A 16,475-nucleotide genomic window follows, 5' to 3' on the forward strand; every position below is an offset into this window, starting at 1 on the left:
AGGCTGGTCTCGAACTCCTGACCTCATGAACCGCCTGCCTCTGCCTTCCAAAGTGCTAGGATTACAGGCATGAGCCACTACACCTGACCTAAGTGTACTTTTAAAGGGCTGCCTGAAACTGGGTATGGTGGCTAACACCTGTAATCCCAGTACTTTGTGGGCCAAAAGCAGGAGGATCGCTGAGCCCAGGAGTTTAGACCTGCCTGGGCAACATAGTAAAACCCCCATCTCTACAAAAAGTAAAAAATTACATAGTGGCACATGCCTGTGGTCCCAGCTACTCCAGAGGCTGAGGTGGGAGGATTGCTTGAGCCTGGGAGGTCAAGGCTGCAGTCAGCTATGATCTCGCCATTGCACTTATCCTGGGCAACAAAGTGAGACCCTGTCTCTAAAAAAACAAAACAAAAAAGCTACATGAGTCAAATGCAACACACCCGAGCCCCCTGATGTACAGTCTGTACATGGACTCCACTTCTCTACTTAATTTTGTCCAGCAGGTTGTGATAATGGTGGGATGGGCTGTAAGAGTTTTTATCAAGCCAGGTTTGTATTGTCTGTTATGTGCTTGGGGCTGGGGAATATAGAGATAATTAATACAAATTAGATTAAGATTAAGTTAAACATGCCCTTGCCTTTGAAGAGCTCACTATGAGACAAGGAGTAATAACAAGAGCTGTCATTTATTGTGTAATTACAGTTTACTAGGGCTTCACATGTATTCAGGTGTCATTTAGGTCTCAACCACAACCCTGCAAGGTAGGGACTGTGGCTCTCTGTTTTGCAGATGAGGAAACCTGTGGCTCAGAGAATGACGTGATATGCCTAAGTTAAAATAGCCTGTAAGTGGGGGAGCCAGACAGAATTCCAACCCAGAGCTCTGGGGCTCTGTAGCCGTGTGCTTCCCCTCATGGCTTGCTGCCTACATGTATGGACAGACATGCACACTTACTATGCCTTGAGGGGCAGATATGAACAAAGACCTGGGAATATGGAGGTGGCGGCAGTGATGACCGTCATCTGAAAGTTATGGAAGAGCTCCTGGTGGGGAGGTTCTATTTGATCGAGAGTCTGAAGAGTGGGTAGGGGTTCACCTCTGAGGGAGACGGGCTGGATTGTATATGGGAGACAATGTGAGTAAGCACGGAATGCTTACTGGGCTTGGGGATGGTGGGAGCAGGTGGTGTGCCTGGAACATGGTACATGCTTGAAACTAGAAAGATAGATCAGAGCTGGTTAGGAAGTGTTTTGAATGCTACACTCAGGAGTTGGGGTGAAGAGTGTCAGAGTCAGGGTAAAATCATTTATCAGATTTGCTGCCTAGAAGCCAGGTGTGGTGGCCCATGCCTGTAATCCCAGCACTTTGGGAGGCTGAGGCTGGAGGATCACCTGAGGTCAGGAGTTCGAGGCCAGCCTGGTCAACATGGCGAAACCCTGACTCTACTAAAAATACAAGAAATTAGCTGGGTGTGGTGGCTTATGCCTGTAGTCCCAGCTACTTGAGAGGCTGAGACAGGAGAATCACTTGAACCCAGGAGGCAGAGGTTGCAGTGAGCCGAGATCATGCCATACTCTAGCTGGGTGACAGAGTGAGACTCTGTTAAAAAAAAAAAAAAAAAAAGCCGGGTGCGGTGGCTCATGCCTGTAATCCCAGCACTTTGGGAGGCCGAGATGGGCGGATCACGAGGTCAGGAGATCGAGACCATCCTGGCTAACACGGTGAAACCCCGTCTCTACTAAAAATACAAAAATTAGCCGGGCGCGGTGGCGGGTGCCTGTAGTCCCAGCTGCTGGGGAGGCTGAGGCAGGAGAATGGCGTGAACCCGGGAGGCGGAGCTTGCAGTGAGTGGAGATTGCACCACCGCACTCCAGCCTGGGCGACAGAGCAAGACTCCGTCTCAAAAAAAAAAAAAAAAGATGATTGGTGCCAGTGTTGGGAGGTGGATGGGAAGAGAAGGCCGAACTCTGGTCTCAGTTAGTGGTGGTCATTGTACTTGTCCCAGCAAAAGACTAGAGTTTGAGGCGAGCAGGGGTGTGGGAGAGGAGGCTTATATGTAGGTGGTGGATCCCAGGAATAATTAACTGGAGGGACAGTAGAATGCATAAGAGGAAGAGGGAAGAGCTGAAGGTGGTACTGAGATTTCTAATTTGGGACCTGGGTGGGTGGTGAGAGCTTTCACGTGCTCCTGTGTTGGGCTCCATGGAGGCAGGGACCCTCAGGGTGTTCACAGTGTATCCATAGTGCTGTATCCACAGTGCCTGGCACTCAGTCAATGTGTGTAGACCCTTGGCAAATGAATGAAAGGTCACAGGAGGACGAGCACATTTGCTCTTTAGTTGGGGCTAAGGTGGGGAGAGTGAGCAATTCAATCTCTTGTCTCTTGTCTTTTTGGACTAAAGTCTTCTCAACTTCCCAGGGCCCAAAGCAATGTGTCTCAGTGAGCAGCACTGCCTGCCTGCCACTCAGGCCATCTAATTGTCCACGTTTGGAGCCTTAGGGGAGGCAGCCTTTGATGGCCTGAGCTTTGGTGACCTGACACATTATGCTAAGTATCTGTATGAGTCTCACAGAGGGGTGATGAGAGGAAGCATCATGAGGCCTAGAGGGGTGGGGAAGGCTTTTGGGGGGGATCTGAGAAGGATGAGTAGAAGGGGGAAGTAAGGGAGAACCCCCAGTGGAGGGGTCTGTTTGAGCATTGGTGTGTTGGTAGCAAGGCCAGGGCTGGGGCAGGTGAGCTTATCTGACCCAGATGGGACATCTGGACTGGTCAGGACCAGGTCAAATTAAGGAAGATGGAGCTGGATTCCTTGGGGTCTTTTTTTTTTTGAGAAGGAGTCTTGCTCTGTTGCCCAGGCTGGAATGCAGTGGCACAATCTCAGCTCACTGCAACCTCCATCTCCTGGGTTCAAGTGATTCTCCTGCCTCAGCCTCCTGAGTAGCGGGGACTACAGGCACACGCCACCACACCCGGCTAATGTTTTTGTATTTTTAGTAGAGATGGGGTTTCTACCATGTTGGTCAGGCTGGTCTCAAACTCCTGACCTCAAATGATCCGCCCTCCTCGGCTTCCCAAAGTGCTGGGATTACAGGTGTGAGCCACCGCGCCCAGCCCCCTGGGGTCCTGAATTCTGACCACTGAAGATTTGAAGTGATATAGTTACTGAACTGAGGTCCCTTATAAATGAACACCGTTATGTGTAAGGTAGGACTTGGCTGTATCCTCCTTGAGCCTCACGTGTGGCATCTGTAAAAGGGGAGCAATGGTTCCCTCTCCAAAGTCAGGAGAGTCTAGATTTTTCTTTATCTTCTTAGGTCTAAAAATGGTTAAGAATTATGTGTTTCTCCATGGAATACTATGCAGCCATAAAAAAGGATAAGTTCATGTCCTTTGTAGGGACATGGATGAAGCCGGAAACCATCATTCTGAGCAAACTACCACAAGGACAGAAAACCAAACACCGCATGTTCTCACTCATAGGTGGGAATTGAACAATGAGAACACTTGGACACAGGGTGGGGAACATCACACACCAGGGCCTGTCGTGAGGTGGGGGGAAGGGGGAGGGATAGCATTAGGATATATACCTAATCTAAATGATGAGTTAATGGGTGCAGCACACCAACATGGCACATGTATACCTATGTAACAAACCTGCATGTTGTGCACATATACCCTAGAACTTAAAGTATAATAATAATAAAAAAGAATTATGTGTTTCTGTCAGTAACATCATAACACTACTTACCTTGTTCTTTCTCAAAGAGTCTCTCTTTAAATCATGTGCTGAAAATGTTTGGCTCAGGAAATTGAAACATTCAGTCCCTGGTTCTTGTTATATTCGTTCCAGCTGTCTGTCCCACATGGCTTCCAGAACAAGGAGGCTGTTAGCTCCCCAACACCATCCATCACCCTTAGCCAGGTGCCCGACCTCCAGCCTGGGTCCCAGCTGTTTACTGAGGTACACCTGGCCAAGATAGAGAAAATGTTTGAGGAGGACATCAACTCGACTGGAGGTAAGGCCTCTCTGTAGGCTCGGTTTTTGTGTGAGTTCTGCAACAGGGCAGGACCCAGTACCTGGGGTATGTGGAGGGTTCAGACATGATAAGCATTTTGTTTTTGTTTTTGAGATAGGATATTGCTCTGTCGCCCAGGCTGGAGTGCAGTGTTATGATCACCACAGCAGCCTCCACCTCCCATGCTCAAGCGATTCTTCCGTCTCAGCTCCCAGAGTAGCTGGGACTACAGGCACATGCCACCACTCCTGGCTAATTAAATTTTTTTTTTTTTTTAGAAACAAGGGCTTGCTGTTAGGTTGGTGAAAAGTAATTGCAGTTTTGCTATTAAAAGTAATGGCAGAAATCGCAATTGCTTTTGCACCAACCTAATAAGTGGTCCAGGCTCGTCTGGAACTACTGGGCTCAAGTGATCCTCCTACCTTGGCCCCCGGAGTAGCTGAAACTACAGGCACATGCCACCATGTCTGGCTAATTAAAAAAATAATAATTGTAGAGACAAGGTCTTGCTACGTTGCCCAGGCTGGTCTCAAACTCCTGGACTCAAGCAGTGCCTCCTGCCTTGGCCTCCCAAAGTGCTGGGATTACAGGTGTGAGCCACCATGCCCAGCCCTGATCAGCATCTTTGCATCTAGTTTCTCCTGTAAAACTTTCAAGCATTATGTAGGTATTGCAAGCATATTGGAGGCTATTTGGGATCTAGAAAATTTTAAAAAATATCCCTAGTCCAAATACCCAAATGTAACCACTGTTAGCATTGCGATGTATGTATTTTCTTCCAGTTTCATATGTATGGTTTATTGTCTGTTGCTGTGTGACAGTACCAAAATCTTAGTGGCTTAAACCAATGCACGTTTATCACTTCACAGTTCTGTTGGGGCAGGAGTCTGGGCATGGCTTAGCTGGCTTCTCTGTTCAGGCTCTCATAAGGCTGCAATCAAGTTGTTGGCTGGGGCCGGGTACAATGGCTCATGCCTCTAATCCCAGCACTTTTGAGAGGCCAAGGTGGGCAGATCACTTAAGGTCAGAAGTTCAAGAGCAGCCTGGCCAACATGGTGAAACCCTGTCTCTACTAAAAATACAAAAATTAGCTGGGCGTGGTGGCACGGGCCTCTAATTCCAGCTACTTGGGAGGCTGAGGCAAGAGAATTGCTTGAACCTGGGAAGCAGAGGTTGCAGTGAGCCAAGATCACGCCACTATACTCCAGTCTAGACCACAGAGTGAGACTCCATCTAAAAAAAAAAAAAAAAGTTGTCGGCTGGGGCTGTGGAATCATCTCAGGCTTGACTGGGGAAGGAACCACTTCCAAACTCACTCAGGTTGTTGGCAGAATTCAATTCCTTGCTGCTGTGTGACTGAGGGCTTCTGTTTCTTCCTGACTGTTGGCAGGAGGCTACCTTCAGCTTCTAGAGGCTGCCCACAGTTCCTGGCCATGCAGGATTCGCCAGCAGAGCTGCTTGCAAGGCTCAAGCCAACAACAGGGAGAAAAACTCCAGCAAGATGGGTGTTGCAATCTCTCTTTTTTTTTTTTTTTTTTGAGATGGTGTTTCGTTCTTGTTGCCCAAGCTGGAGTACAATGGCACGATCTTGGCTCACCGCAACCTCCGCCTCTGGTTCAAACGATTCTCCTGCCTTAGCCTCCCAAGTAGCTGGGATTACTGGTATGTGCCACCACGCCCAGCTATGTTTTGTATTTTTGGTAAAGACAGGGTTTCTCCATGTTGGTCAGGCTGGTCTCGAACTCCCGACCTCAGGTGATCCGCCCGCCTCGGCCTCCCAAAGTGCTAGGATTATAGGCGTGAGCCGCTGCACCCGGCCAGGTGTTGTAATCTTATATAACAAATCATGTAATCACATGCACATAGTCCTGCACACCCTGTCACCTGTGCCATATTCTGTTGGTTAGAAGCAAGTCACAGGTCCCATTACACTTCAGGGGAGGGGATCAAAGGAGGGATTGAGCACCAGGAGGCACACAGTATGGGGGCTGCTTAAGTCTCTCTACCACAGATGGCTCTGCGTGTTTCATATGTCTTTAATCATACTATATGTGTAATTTCAGACTATTTTTCACTTAATGCTAATATCCTAAGGAATTTTCCATATTGCTACATAATCTTCCAAGTCATCATTACTAATGGAGGCAGTTGTTTCACTGGCTAAGCTATTCCCCTATTTTCAGACATGTAGGTTTTATTGAGTTTAATGTTGTAAAGATATCCTTTGTGCATCAAGCCTTTTTTCTGTTTAGAGCTTGATTTTTCCCCTGAGATAATACTCCTGTAAGTCAAATAATAGGAATACTTAAAGGCATCTTTCCTCATATCCACTAGACCATGCCAGGGTCCTATTTACCTGCCCTGTGAATTTTTTTTTTAGATTTACAACCACACTGTGATGTGGGCAGGAAAAGATAAGAAATCTCAGTTTACAAATAAGTAAAGTGAGACCTAGGAGGGACAATTTGTGTCTGGTCTGAAGATAGGGGGGTTCCTGGGCGGTGGTCTTCAATATCATTGTTTGCAGCCAGGAATTGCCACCACTGTGTCTGGGAGGACCCCGCTGGTACTGACTTTGGCCATTGTTTTTATTGTGTTTGTGTTTGTTTTGAATAGGTAATATATCCACACAGTTCAATGTACCCAAACGGTTCAAGATCCAAAAGGTACTTTTTTTCATGGTACCTTTTAGATACACAGAGAAAATGTCTTTCTCCCCCACCACCCATGTGCCCAGGTATATCCCTTTAAGTGATTACTGTTTTCTGTTTCCTGTGATCTTTATTTTTAATTTTTTAGGGACAGTGTCTCGCTTGGTTGCCCAGGCTGGAGTGGAGTGGTGTGATCATAACTCACTGCAGCCTTGAACTCCTGGGCTCAAGTGACCCTCCTGCCTCAGACTCTGGAGTAACTGGGATTAGAGGCATGTGCCACAATGCCTGGGTAATTTTTAAAAACTTTTTGGTAGAGATGGGGTCTTGCTATGTTGCCCAGGCTGGTCTTAAACTCTTGGCTTCAATCAATCCTTCTGCCTCTGCCTCCCAAAGTGTTGGGATTACAAGCGTGAGCCAATGCACCCAGCCTCCAGTGACCTTTAGAAATACAGAAGTACCTTTAGTCATTTCTCTCTACTTCTTTTTTTTTTTTTTTTCCTGAAATGGAGTCTCACTGTGTCACCAAGGCTAGAGTACAGTGGCACGATCTCGGCTTACTGCAGCCTCTACCTCCCAGGTTCAAGTGATTCTCCTGTCTCAGCCTCCTGAGTAGCAGGGACTACAGGCACGCACCACCGGCTAATTTTTGTATTTTCAGTAGAGACAGGGTTTCACCGTGTTGGTCAGGCTGGTCTTGAACTCCTGACCTCAGGTGATCCACCTGTCTCGGCCTCCCAGAGTGCTGGGATTACAGGTGTGAGCCATCACGCCCAGCCCTCTCTACTTCTTTTAAATGTTAGTGTCCAGTCGTCAGTTTCCTCCCTTTTTTATATGAAGTGGCACCCTACTGTTCACACTGTTCTACTCTTTGCTTTTTATTTTTTAAAATTTTTATTGTTTTTTTTTTTCTTTTTTTGTGAGCCAAAGATTTATTTATTCATTCCTTGCATTTGAAGTACTCTTCGATAACATCCTTGGCCTGAGACTCCTTTCCATAGTCCTTAACTACTACACAACTGCAACCAACCACTTTACGGGGTTTCCCCTCTCTGTCAGTTTTACAGAGGCCTACCCATTCTCCTAGTTTCTTATTGTCATCAACCTTAATTAGGTTGATCTGGTGTTCAGCACAAAGGGCCTCCACCAACTTGACATACATAGGCTCATCACAGTTGGTTGCAAGCACACAAAGATGGGCTTGGCGCCTTTTCCTAGGTTTCCTGTAGGATGGATGCCATTCAGAACTTTTGCGCTAACACCATGAACTCCACGCCTTCTTCCCTTGGGTGGCAGTTTTGTTCCGGTTGCAAGAACCCACAGTATTGAGACTGATACACGTACTTGTCTAAGGCTTTGGCAGCTTCGCGAATTCCACGTGCTAGGCCATCGTGGATGAGGGCGGTCTTCAGCACCTCTTGTAAGGCAGTATTAATGTCTCTTACACCTCCAGCAGCAATGCCTTCCTCGGCCATGGCGGTGGGTTACGGGTGAAGCGGAATGTTGAACGCACCGAAGCCTCCGCCTCTGCACGACTCTGCGGCGGCAGGGAAAGAGCTACATTTTTATTCTTTTAAATTTCTTTTAGAGATAGGCTTTTGCTTTGTGGCCCAGGCTGGCATGTAGTGGTGTGATGATAGTTCACTGAAGCCTCGACCTCCTGGGCTCAAGCAATCCTCCTGACTCAGCCTCCAGAGTAGCTAGGACTACAGGTGCATGCTACCACATCCAGCTACTTTTTTCATTTTTATTTTTTGTAGAGATGGTGTCTTGCTATGCTGTATTCCTTGCTTTTTTAAAAAATTAATTTTAACAAGTTTTACCTCTTGCTTTTTACTGAATGTATCTTGCAGATATTTTCATATCAATGTAAAAAACCCTTTCTCATTTTAAAAAAACAACTGTGACTTTAAATGGGAGAAAGGAAAATTCACCTTTTGTTGATGTAGGATAAAGGAAAATAGGATAATTTTTCTCTTTCAAAAGTCTTTTAAGGAGGTGGATTATGAGTACGGGCTCCATACCGTGTCTTAGGCTCCCCAACTGTCAGTGTGTGCCTTGGAGGGAAGAGGGGACACGCTAGTGTCCTTCTTCCTGTTCCGTAAGTTCCCTTTTCCTAGCTTCAGTCCAGGTTGAATCCAGATCTTTGAGGGAAGTCAGTGGTTCTTAAAGAGGAAGGAGTGCCTTTCAGTCTCCCCAGAAGGTTTTGAAAGCACATAGAGGCAGTTTGACTCCCAGCTCTGTCTGGAAGGAGGCTGCAGGGCTCATGGCCTGTCCCCTGACATCTGTCTTCTACCTGGAAGGACCATTAAGTGCTTAAGCACCTTGGCTGTAACTCCAGATAAGCAAGATGGGTCCCTCTTTTAGCAAGGCATGATTTCGTCAGGCTTTCCATTTATTCCTTGATCCAGCAACAAAGATAATAATAATTACTGTTGTATCATTGTGCTGGGTGTTTTATAAGGAGCATAGAATGGGGTTAAGAGCATGAGTTCTGGAGCCAGATTGCTGGGGTTAGTATCTGGTGCTACCACTTACCAGCTGTGTGACCTTGGGCAAGCGACCACACCTCTCTGTGACACATTTACTTCCTTATATAGGTAGTCCGTGTGCATAAGGCACAGAGAACAATGCCTGGCATGAAGTGCCATCGCTAGCACATCTTAGTGCAGTGCCCACAGAAACCCTCAGGGGACCAGTGTTTGTTGAAGCCAGGACCCAGCCCTGGGGAAACAGGCTCATCATCTCTGCCATCCCAGAGCTCTCAGGCTGGAGTGGGAGATAGAAGACAGACAGACAACAGTGAAAGCGAGCTGGGCGCGGTGGCTCACGCCTGTAATCCCAGCACTTTGGGATCCCAGAGAGCTGAGGCGGGTGGATCGAGAGGTCAGGGGTTCAAGACCAGCCTGGCCAACATGGCGAAACCCTGTATCTACTAAAAATACATAAATTAGCTGGGCATGGTGGCGGATGCCCATAGTTCTACTTACTTGGGAGGCTGAGGCAGGAGAATCGCTTGAACCCAGGAGGTGGAGGTTGTAGTAAGCCAAGATCGTGCCACTGCATTCCAGCCTGGGCAATAGAGCGAGACTCCGTCTCAAAAACAAAAACAAGGCCGGGCGCAGTGGCTCATGCCTGTAATCCCAGCACTTTGGGAGGCCAAGGTGGGCGGATCGTCTGTGGTCAGGAGTTCGAGACCAGCCTGGCCAACATGGCGAAACCCCATCTCTACTAAAAATACAAAAATTAGCTGGGTGTGGTGGTGCACACCTGGAGTCCCAGCTACTCAGCAGGCCAAGGCAGGGAGAATTGCTTGAACCCAGGAGGTGGAGGTTGCAGTGAGCCGGGATCATGCCATTGCACTCCAGCCTTGGCAACAAGAGTAAAACTCCATCTCAAAAAACAAAACAAAACAAAGCAAAACAAAACAAAAAAACACCACTAAAAACAAAAACAAAACACAAAACAATGAAAGCGAGTGTGTCAGCTGATAAAGAATGTCAGCAAGAACCATGGAGCTGGGCAATGGTGGGGGTGGCCTCCTTAGATAGACCCTAGGAAGGCTTCCCTATGGAAGGAGTCCCCTGAATTCTGAGGATGTTGGCCAGGATGGTCTCAATCTCTTGACCTCGTGATCTGCCTGCCTCGGCCTCCCAAAGTGCTGGGATTACAGGTGTGAGCCACTGTGCCCAGCCCAGAAGCACTTTTTAAAGACCGTGATTATTTAAAAAAAAAAAAGTTGTAGACGGGGTTATTGACCCATTTGCAGACAGATCCTCTTATAGACCCAGCATGTGGAGAATTTTCTATCCTTGCCTGCTCCTCCTTTCTTCTCCCCATATTTTCCTTCAGTCAAAGTTTATATTTTGATAATTACTTTTAAAAGATACAGTTTGGCCAGGCGTGGTGGGCTCACGCCTGTAATCCCAGCACTTTGGGAGGCTAAAGAGGGTGGATCACTTGAGGTCAGGAGTTTGAGAGCAGCCTGGCCAACATGGTGAAACCTCATCTCTACTAAAAATACAAAAATTAGCCAGAAATCGCTTGAACCCAGGAGGCAGAGGTTGCAATGAGCTGAGATTGTGCCACTGTACTCCAACTTGGGCAACAGAGCAAGACTCTGTCAAAAAAAAAAAAAAAAAAAGATGCAGTTCACCTCTCTCCTAGATGTCTGAATTTATTAATGTCTATTTGTTGCCATTATATACTTTCATTCTGCTGCTTTTCTTCATTTTTATTTAATTAATTTATTTATTGAGACTGGGTCTCACTCTATTATCCAGGCTGGAGTGCAGTGGTGAAATCTCTGCTCACTGCAACCTCCACCTCCCAGGCTCAAGCAATCCTCCCAGCTCAACCTCCCCAGTAGTTGGGACTACAGGCATGTGCCACCATGCCTGGCTAATTTTTGTATTTTTTGTGAAGATGGGGTTTCACCGTGTTGCCCAGTCTGGTCTCAAACTCCTGGGCTCAAGCCTTCTGCCCACTTCAGCCTCCCAAAGTATTGGGATTATAGGTGTGAACCCTTGCATCCGGCCTTTATTTTATTTACTTTTTAGAGACAGGGTCTGTCTCCATTACCTAGGCTGGAGTACAGTGGCGAGATCATGGCCAACTTCAGCCTCTGCCTCCTAGGTTCAAGCCATCCTCCCACCTCAGTCTCCCGACCAGCTGGGTCTACAGGCTCACGCCACTACACCTGGCTAGTTAAAAAAATTTTTTTGTAGATTGGGTCTCCTTATGTTTCCCAGCCTGGTCTCAAACTCCTGATCTCAAGTGATCCTCGTACCTCAGCCTCCCAAAGCACTGGGATTATAGACATGAACCACTGTGCCTGGCCTTGCTTCTACTTTTCTTTTTCCTTTTTCTTTTTTTGAGACAGTCCCACTCCGTCGCTCAGGCTGGAGTGCAGTGGCGCAATCTCGGCTTACTGCAACCTCTGCCTCCTGTGTTCAAGTGATTCTTGTGCCTCAGCCTCCCGAGTAGCTGGGATTACAGGCACATGCCACCAAACCTGGCTAATTTTTGTTTTTTAAAATATTTAGATATTTATTTATTTATTTTGTTTCTTTTTTTTTGAGACAGAATCTGGCTCTGTTGTCCAGGCTGGAGTGCATTGGTGCGATCTTGGCTCACTGTAACCTCTGCCTCCTGGATTCAAGTGATGCTCCTGCCTCAGCCTCCCAAGTAGCTGGGATTATAGGCGTGTGCCACCATGCCTGGCTAATTTTTTTTTTTTTTTGTATTTTTTAGTAGAGACAGGATTTTGCCATGTTGGCCAGGCTGGTCTTGAACTCCTAGCCTCAGGTATCTTCCCACCTCTGCCTCCCAAAGTGCTGGGATTACAGGCATGAGCCACCGTGCCTGGCCTGGTTCTCCTTTTCTTTGCAGAGTTATCTTTGTCTCAATCCTTCGTCTTTGTTAATTGTATGGAAATGGGAATTGATCTTTTTTAGTGCCTCCCTTCCCTGCACTGCTGTGGGACCAGCACAGTGCTCCCATATGGTGCATGTTCAGCCAGGATTTGTGGGGTGGTTGAATGTTGAGCAGATAAGATGCAAAAGATAACCATGTGAGGACAGAAGCTTCCGGAATTGGCCTAGGCTGGGGTGGCTGGGGTGGATGCTGAGATGTGAGGAAGGGAGACAGGTCCAAGAGAGGGGCTGGATTTGAGTTTTGAGGGGCTGGAGGAGGCAGCCTTCTAAGGGCCCCGTATCTGGCTGGAGCCATCTCCCTTCTGTGCCCCCTGCAGTGGCCCAGCTGAGGACGGTAGGGGTGGCAGCACCAAGACTGCCTTCAACCGAGCGCACCTGGTAAACATGGTGTTTTTTTTTCTTTTTTGGAAACAGAGTTTTCGCTCTTGTTGCCCAAGCTGGAGTGCAGTGGCGCGAACCTAGCTCACTGCAACCTCTGCCTCCCGAGTTCAAGGGATTCTCCTGCCTCAGCCTCCCGAGCAGCTGGGATTACAGGCACCCGCCACCATGCCCAGCCAATTTATTTTTGTATTTTTAGTAGAGACAGGTTTTCACCATATTGGTCAGGCTGGTCTTGAACTCCTGACCTCAAGTGATCCACCCGCCTCAGTCTCCCAAAGTGCTGGAATTATAAGTGTGAGCCACCATGCCTGGCTGTAAATGTGGTCTTCAGTGTGTGCCTCTCAGCACTGAGACACTCGAGAACTCCGTGGCAGTGATGGGCCGAGGGACTTGTGAGGAAGGGGATGATGCTCTCTCTTCTCTCTTTGAAGCCCTGGGCATGGACGCCTTCATCAAGGCCATGAAGAAGGTTCTAAGCTGTGTGTCGAATGAGATGCTAAAGGAGCTGTTTTTGAAGGTGGACTCAGACTGTGAAGGCTTTGTCACCTGGGTGAGAAGGGTGCCCCTGCTTCCTCAGGTGCTGGAGGGAGGCTGGAGGGTCCAGTCCTTGACCAGTTGGTGGGCTGAAGATGGGAGGCCATCATGATGTAGGAAAGCCTCCCTGTGGATTCCGGCCCCAGCTGGGGGACTTGCCCAGTGGAGAGGTCCCTCCTAAGACCTGTGTGAGCTGAGTTCCTGGCAGCTCATTCCCCAGGGACAAGTGTCATTGGCCCCTATGTGAGACCTACTGAGTTGCAGCAGTGACCCTACCTGCCACGCGGCTGTGCTGCCCACCAGCCTCCCATTTGACTTGAGGGATTCAAGCTGGTACCACGACCATCTCATGACCCTTCACTGTCACTCAGGAAGAGGCCAACTTGTGGCTGTTACATCCAAAAATGTCAGGCTTTTACAGCAGTGTAATAATAATGCTTTCATGTTTTTCTGGTTCTAAACGTTCGACAATGGGAATATATAGCTTTTTTTTTTTTGAGATGGAGTCTCGCTCACCATTCTCCTGCCTCAGCCTCCTGAGTAGCTGGGACTATAGGCGCCGGCAACCGCGTCCGGCTAATTTTTTGTATTTTTAGTAGAGACGGGGTTTCACTGTGGTCTCGATCTTCTGACCTTGTGATCCGCCCACCTTGGCCTCCCAAAGTGCTGGGATTACAGGCGTGAGCCACCGCGCCCGGCCTATATAGCTTTTTAAGCATACAGAAAAGTACCAAGGATAGTCTGACAAATTGATATAGCAAAGATGACAATGATAACTAGCATTTACACCAAGCACTGTGCTAAACTCCCTATGTATTATTTTACTGAAACCTCATAGGAGCTATTACTTACCTCTATTTTGGCCGGGCGCAGTGGCTCATACCTGTAATCCCAGCACTTTGGGAGGCCGAGGTGGGTGGATCGCTTGAGCTCAGGAGTTCATGACCAGCCTGGGTAACATGGTAAAACCCTGTCCCTACAAAAAATACCAAAAATTAGCCGGGTGTCCTGGTGCACGCCTATAGTCCCAGCTACTTGGGGAGCTGAGCTGGGAGGATCGTTTGAGCCTGGGAGATTGAGGTTGCAGTAAGCTGAGATTGCACCACTATACTCCAGCCTGGGTGACAAAGTGAGACCATGTCTCAGGAAAAAAAAAAAAAAAACTTACCTCCATTTGACAGATTGGGAAATTGAGGTATGGGAAAGTTAAGAGTTTGCCCAAGGTTTCAGACTCATCAGCACTGGAGCCAGTGTTCAAACCAGGGAGCGTGCCTTGAGAGTCCTGGTGTTAATTGCCGTCTCATAGCTCTCCTCAGCGTAGGTATACATTATAGGTTTTATTCTTCTTAATTTTCTTGTTTTTATTTCTCTCTCTCTCTCTCTTTTTTTTTTTTTTTGGAGACAGAATCTTGCTCTGTCGCCCAGGCTGGAGTGCAATGGCACGACCTTGGCTCACTGCAACTTCTGCCTCCCGGGTTCAAGCAATTCTCCTGCCTTGGCCTCCCGAGTAGTTGGGATTACAGGTGCCCGCCACCATGCCCGGCTAATTTTTGTATTTTTAGTAGAGACAGGGTTTCACCATGTTGGCCAAGCTGGTCTCGAACTCCTGACCTCAGGTAATCCACCCTCCTTGGCCTCCCAAAGTGTTGGGATTACCAGTGTGAGCCACCACACTTGGCTGTTTTTATTTCTCTTAATGTTCTGTAATAAACATTTCCTTTAGAACTAATGAGACCAACTAAAAGAAAAAGAATAAAAAGTAATTTAACCCCCTCACATTCCCGGCATTCTCAGGGCTTTACCCAGTTGTCCTTCTCTACAACCCCCCATTTCTCGTTATAGCTTCATATGGTGGCTGCTTTGGGCCTTGGCCATGTTTTCCAGCAGCTGGGCAGCGGAATGGAGTCTGGAGTTGCGCCAGTGGCCCTGGTTGTGGGTGCTCCCTGCTGTTAACTTGATGTTTGAGCATGAGCATCGCATATCCTTACAGGGGCCTGAGTCTTATTACCCATAGGGGAGAGTGAATTAAGAGCTCCCAGGGCAATGGCAGTTGTGGAGGTGATCTGAGGATGCACTTAGCGCTTCAGGACGGCTAGGGAGGCGCTGTTGTGCTCTTTCCATGAATGCTGCGAGTAGGCTCTTCCCATACTCAGGATTCAAGAACAGGTCTGCTGTCCAGGCGTGGTGGCTCACACCTTTAATCCCAGAACTTTGGCAGAGCACTTGAGCCCAGGAGTTCAAGACCAGCCTGGGCAACATGGTGAAACCCCGTCTCTACAAAAAATACAATAATTAGCTGGGAATTGTGGCATGCATCTGCGGTCCCAGCTACTCAGGAGGCTGAGGTGGGAGGATCACTTGAGCCTGGGAGATTGAGGCTGCAGTAGGCTGTGATCACACCATTGCACTCCAGCCTGGGTGACAGAGCAAGACCCTGTCCCAAAAGAGAGAGAGAGAGAAAAAAAAAGGGCCAGGTATGGTGGCTCATGCTTATAATCCCAGCACTTTGGGAGGCTGAGTAGTGAACTGTGATCACACCACTGCACTCCAGCCTGAGTGACAAACTAACAGAAAGAGCAGGTCTCTTGCTTGGCCACCTGCATTGGCCAGTACTTAGGAAGCAGCCACCAGAAAGCTCCCCGTTGGAAGGGCCTGGGAGAGATGAGGTGGCAGGGGGGACCCTGGGAATCAGGCTTGGGTTCTTGAAACCGAAGGCCGAGACCATTTTGCCAACACCCTGCCTCCCTTGTGCTTTCTTTCTGAGGCAGCAAAAGTATGTGGATTACATGATGCGTGAGTTCCAGGGAAAAGAGGACATGCAAAAGAGCCAGTACCGCCTGCACTTCTACCTTCCCATGAGGGTCGTCCCCCTGTAAGGAGCCTCTTCCTGGGCCTTGGTGGGTGGGGTGACTGGACAAGTGCTGGTGCCAGCCTGCAGCAAGCCCCTCCCTCAATCCATGACCTCGCTGGTGCTGACCAGGGATTGGCATCAGCCTGCTGCCTGATGTCCTTTGGCTCATTTCAACCTCACAGCCCTGTAAGTGTTAGGACTAAGGTAGGTGATTTGTCCACATTTTATAGATGAGGCCACTGAGGTCTGGAGAGGTCAAATGGCTGGCCCCAGGCCAATAGGTAGAAAGTGGCGGGGCTGCTGTGTTTGGCCCTCTCAGCCCCTATTCTCCAGTATACAGCATTGCTTCACCTGCTTCCTATGCTGGTCAGTGCGGAGTGGGTCCGGCAGTTTCATCATAGGGGCACAGGTGGCACAGTTGGCCAGCACAGGGAGGAATAGGAGTCTCTTCCCAGGCGACAGGGAGGGAATTGCTCCTCAAGCCCCCAGTCAGGCCCTGGAGGCCTCAGTGTGGCTGGCCGTGGGAGCAGGTCCCTCTGTTACTCCTGGAGCTGGTGGCACTGCCCTGCCTTGGCTTCCGCCTGACCCCCCTGCTGACTCCTCCTCCTCGT

General features: G+C 48.5%; 1 protein-coding gene across 1 annotated transcript in view; it reads left to right on the forward strand.

The window, feature by feature from the left end:
- Window positions 1-3,191: 3,191 nt before the first annotated feature.
- Window positions 3,192-16,475, forward strand: part of EFCAB8 (EF-hand calcium binding domain 8) — a 96,961-nt gene continuing 83,677 nt past the window's right edge. The window contains exons 1-4 of the mRNA XM_077949063.1: window positions 3,192-3,200; window positions 3,847-4,012; window positions 12,911-13,029; window positions 15,782-15,885. Of these exons, the coding sequence (XP_077805189.1) occupies window positions 3,192-3,200; window positions 3,847-4,012; window positions 12,911-13,029; window positions 15,782-15,885 (398 nt within the window). The remainder of the gene's footprint in view (window positions 3,201-3,846; window positions 4,013-12,910; window positions 13,030-15,781; window positions 15,886-16,475) is intronic.

The sequence above is a fragment of the Macaca mulatta genome, chromosome 10, assembly GCF_049350105.2.
Source record: "Macaca mulatta isolate MMU2019108-1 chromosome 10, T2T-MMU8v2.0, whole genome shotgun sequence".
Classification (NCBI taxonomy): Eukaryota; Metazoa; Chordata; class Mammalia; order Primates; family Cercopithecidae; genus Macaca; species Macaca mulatta.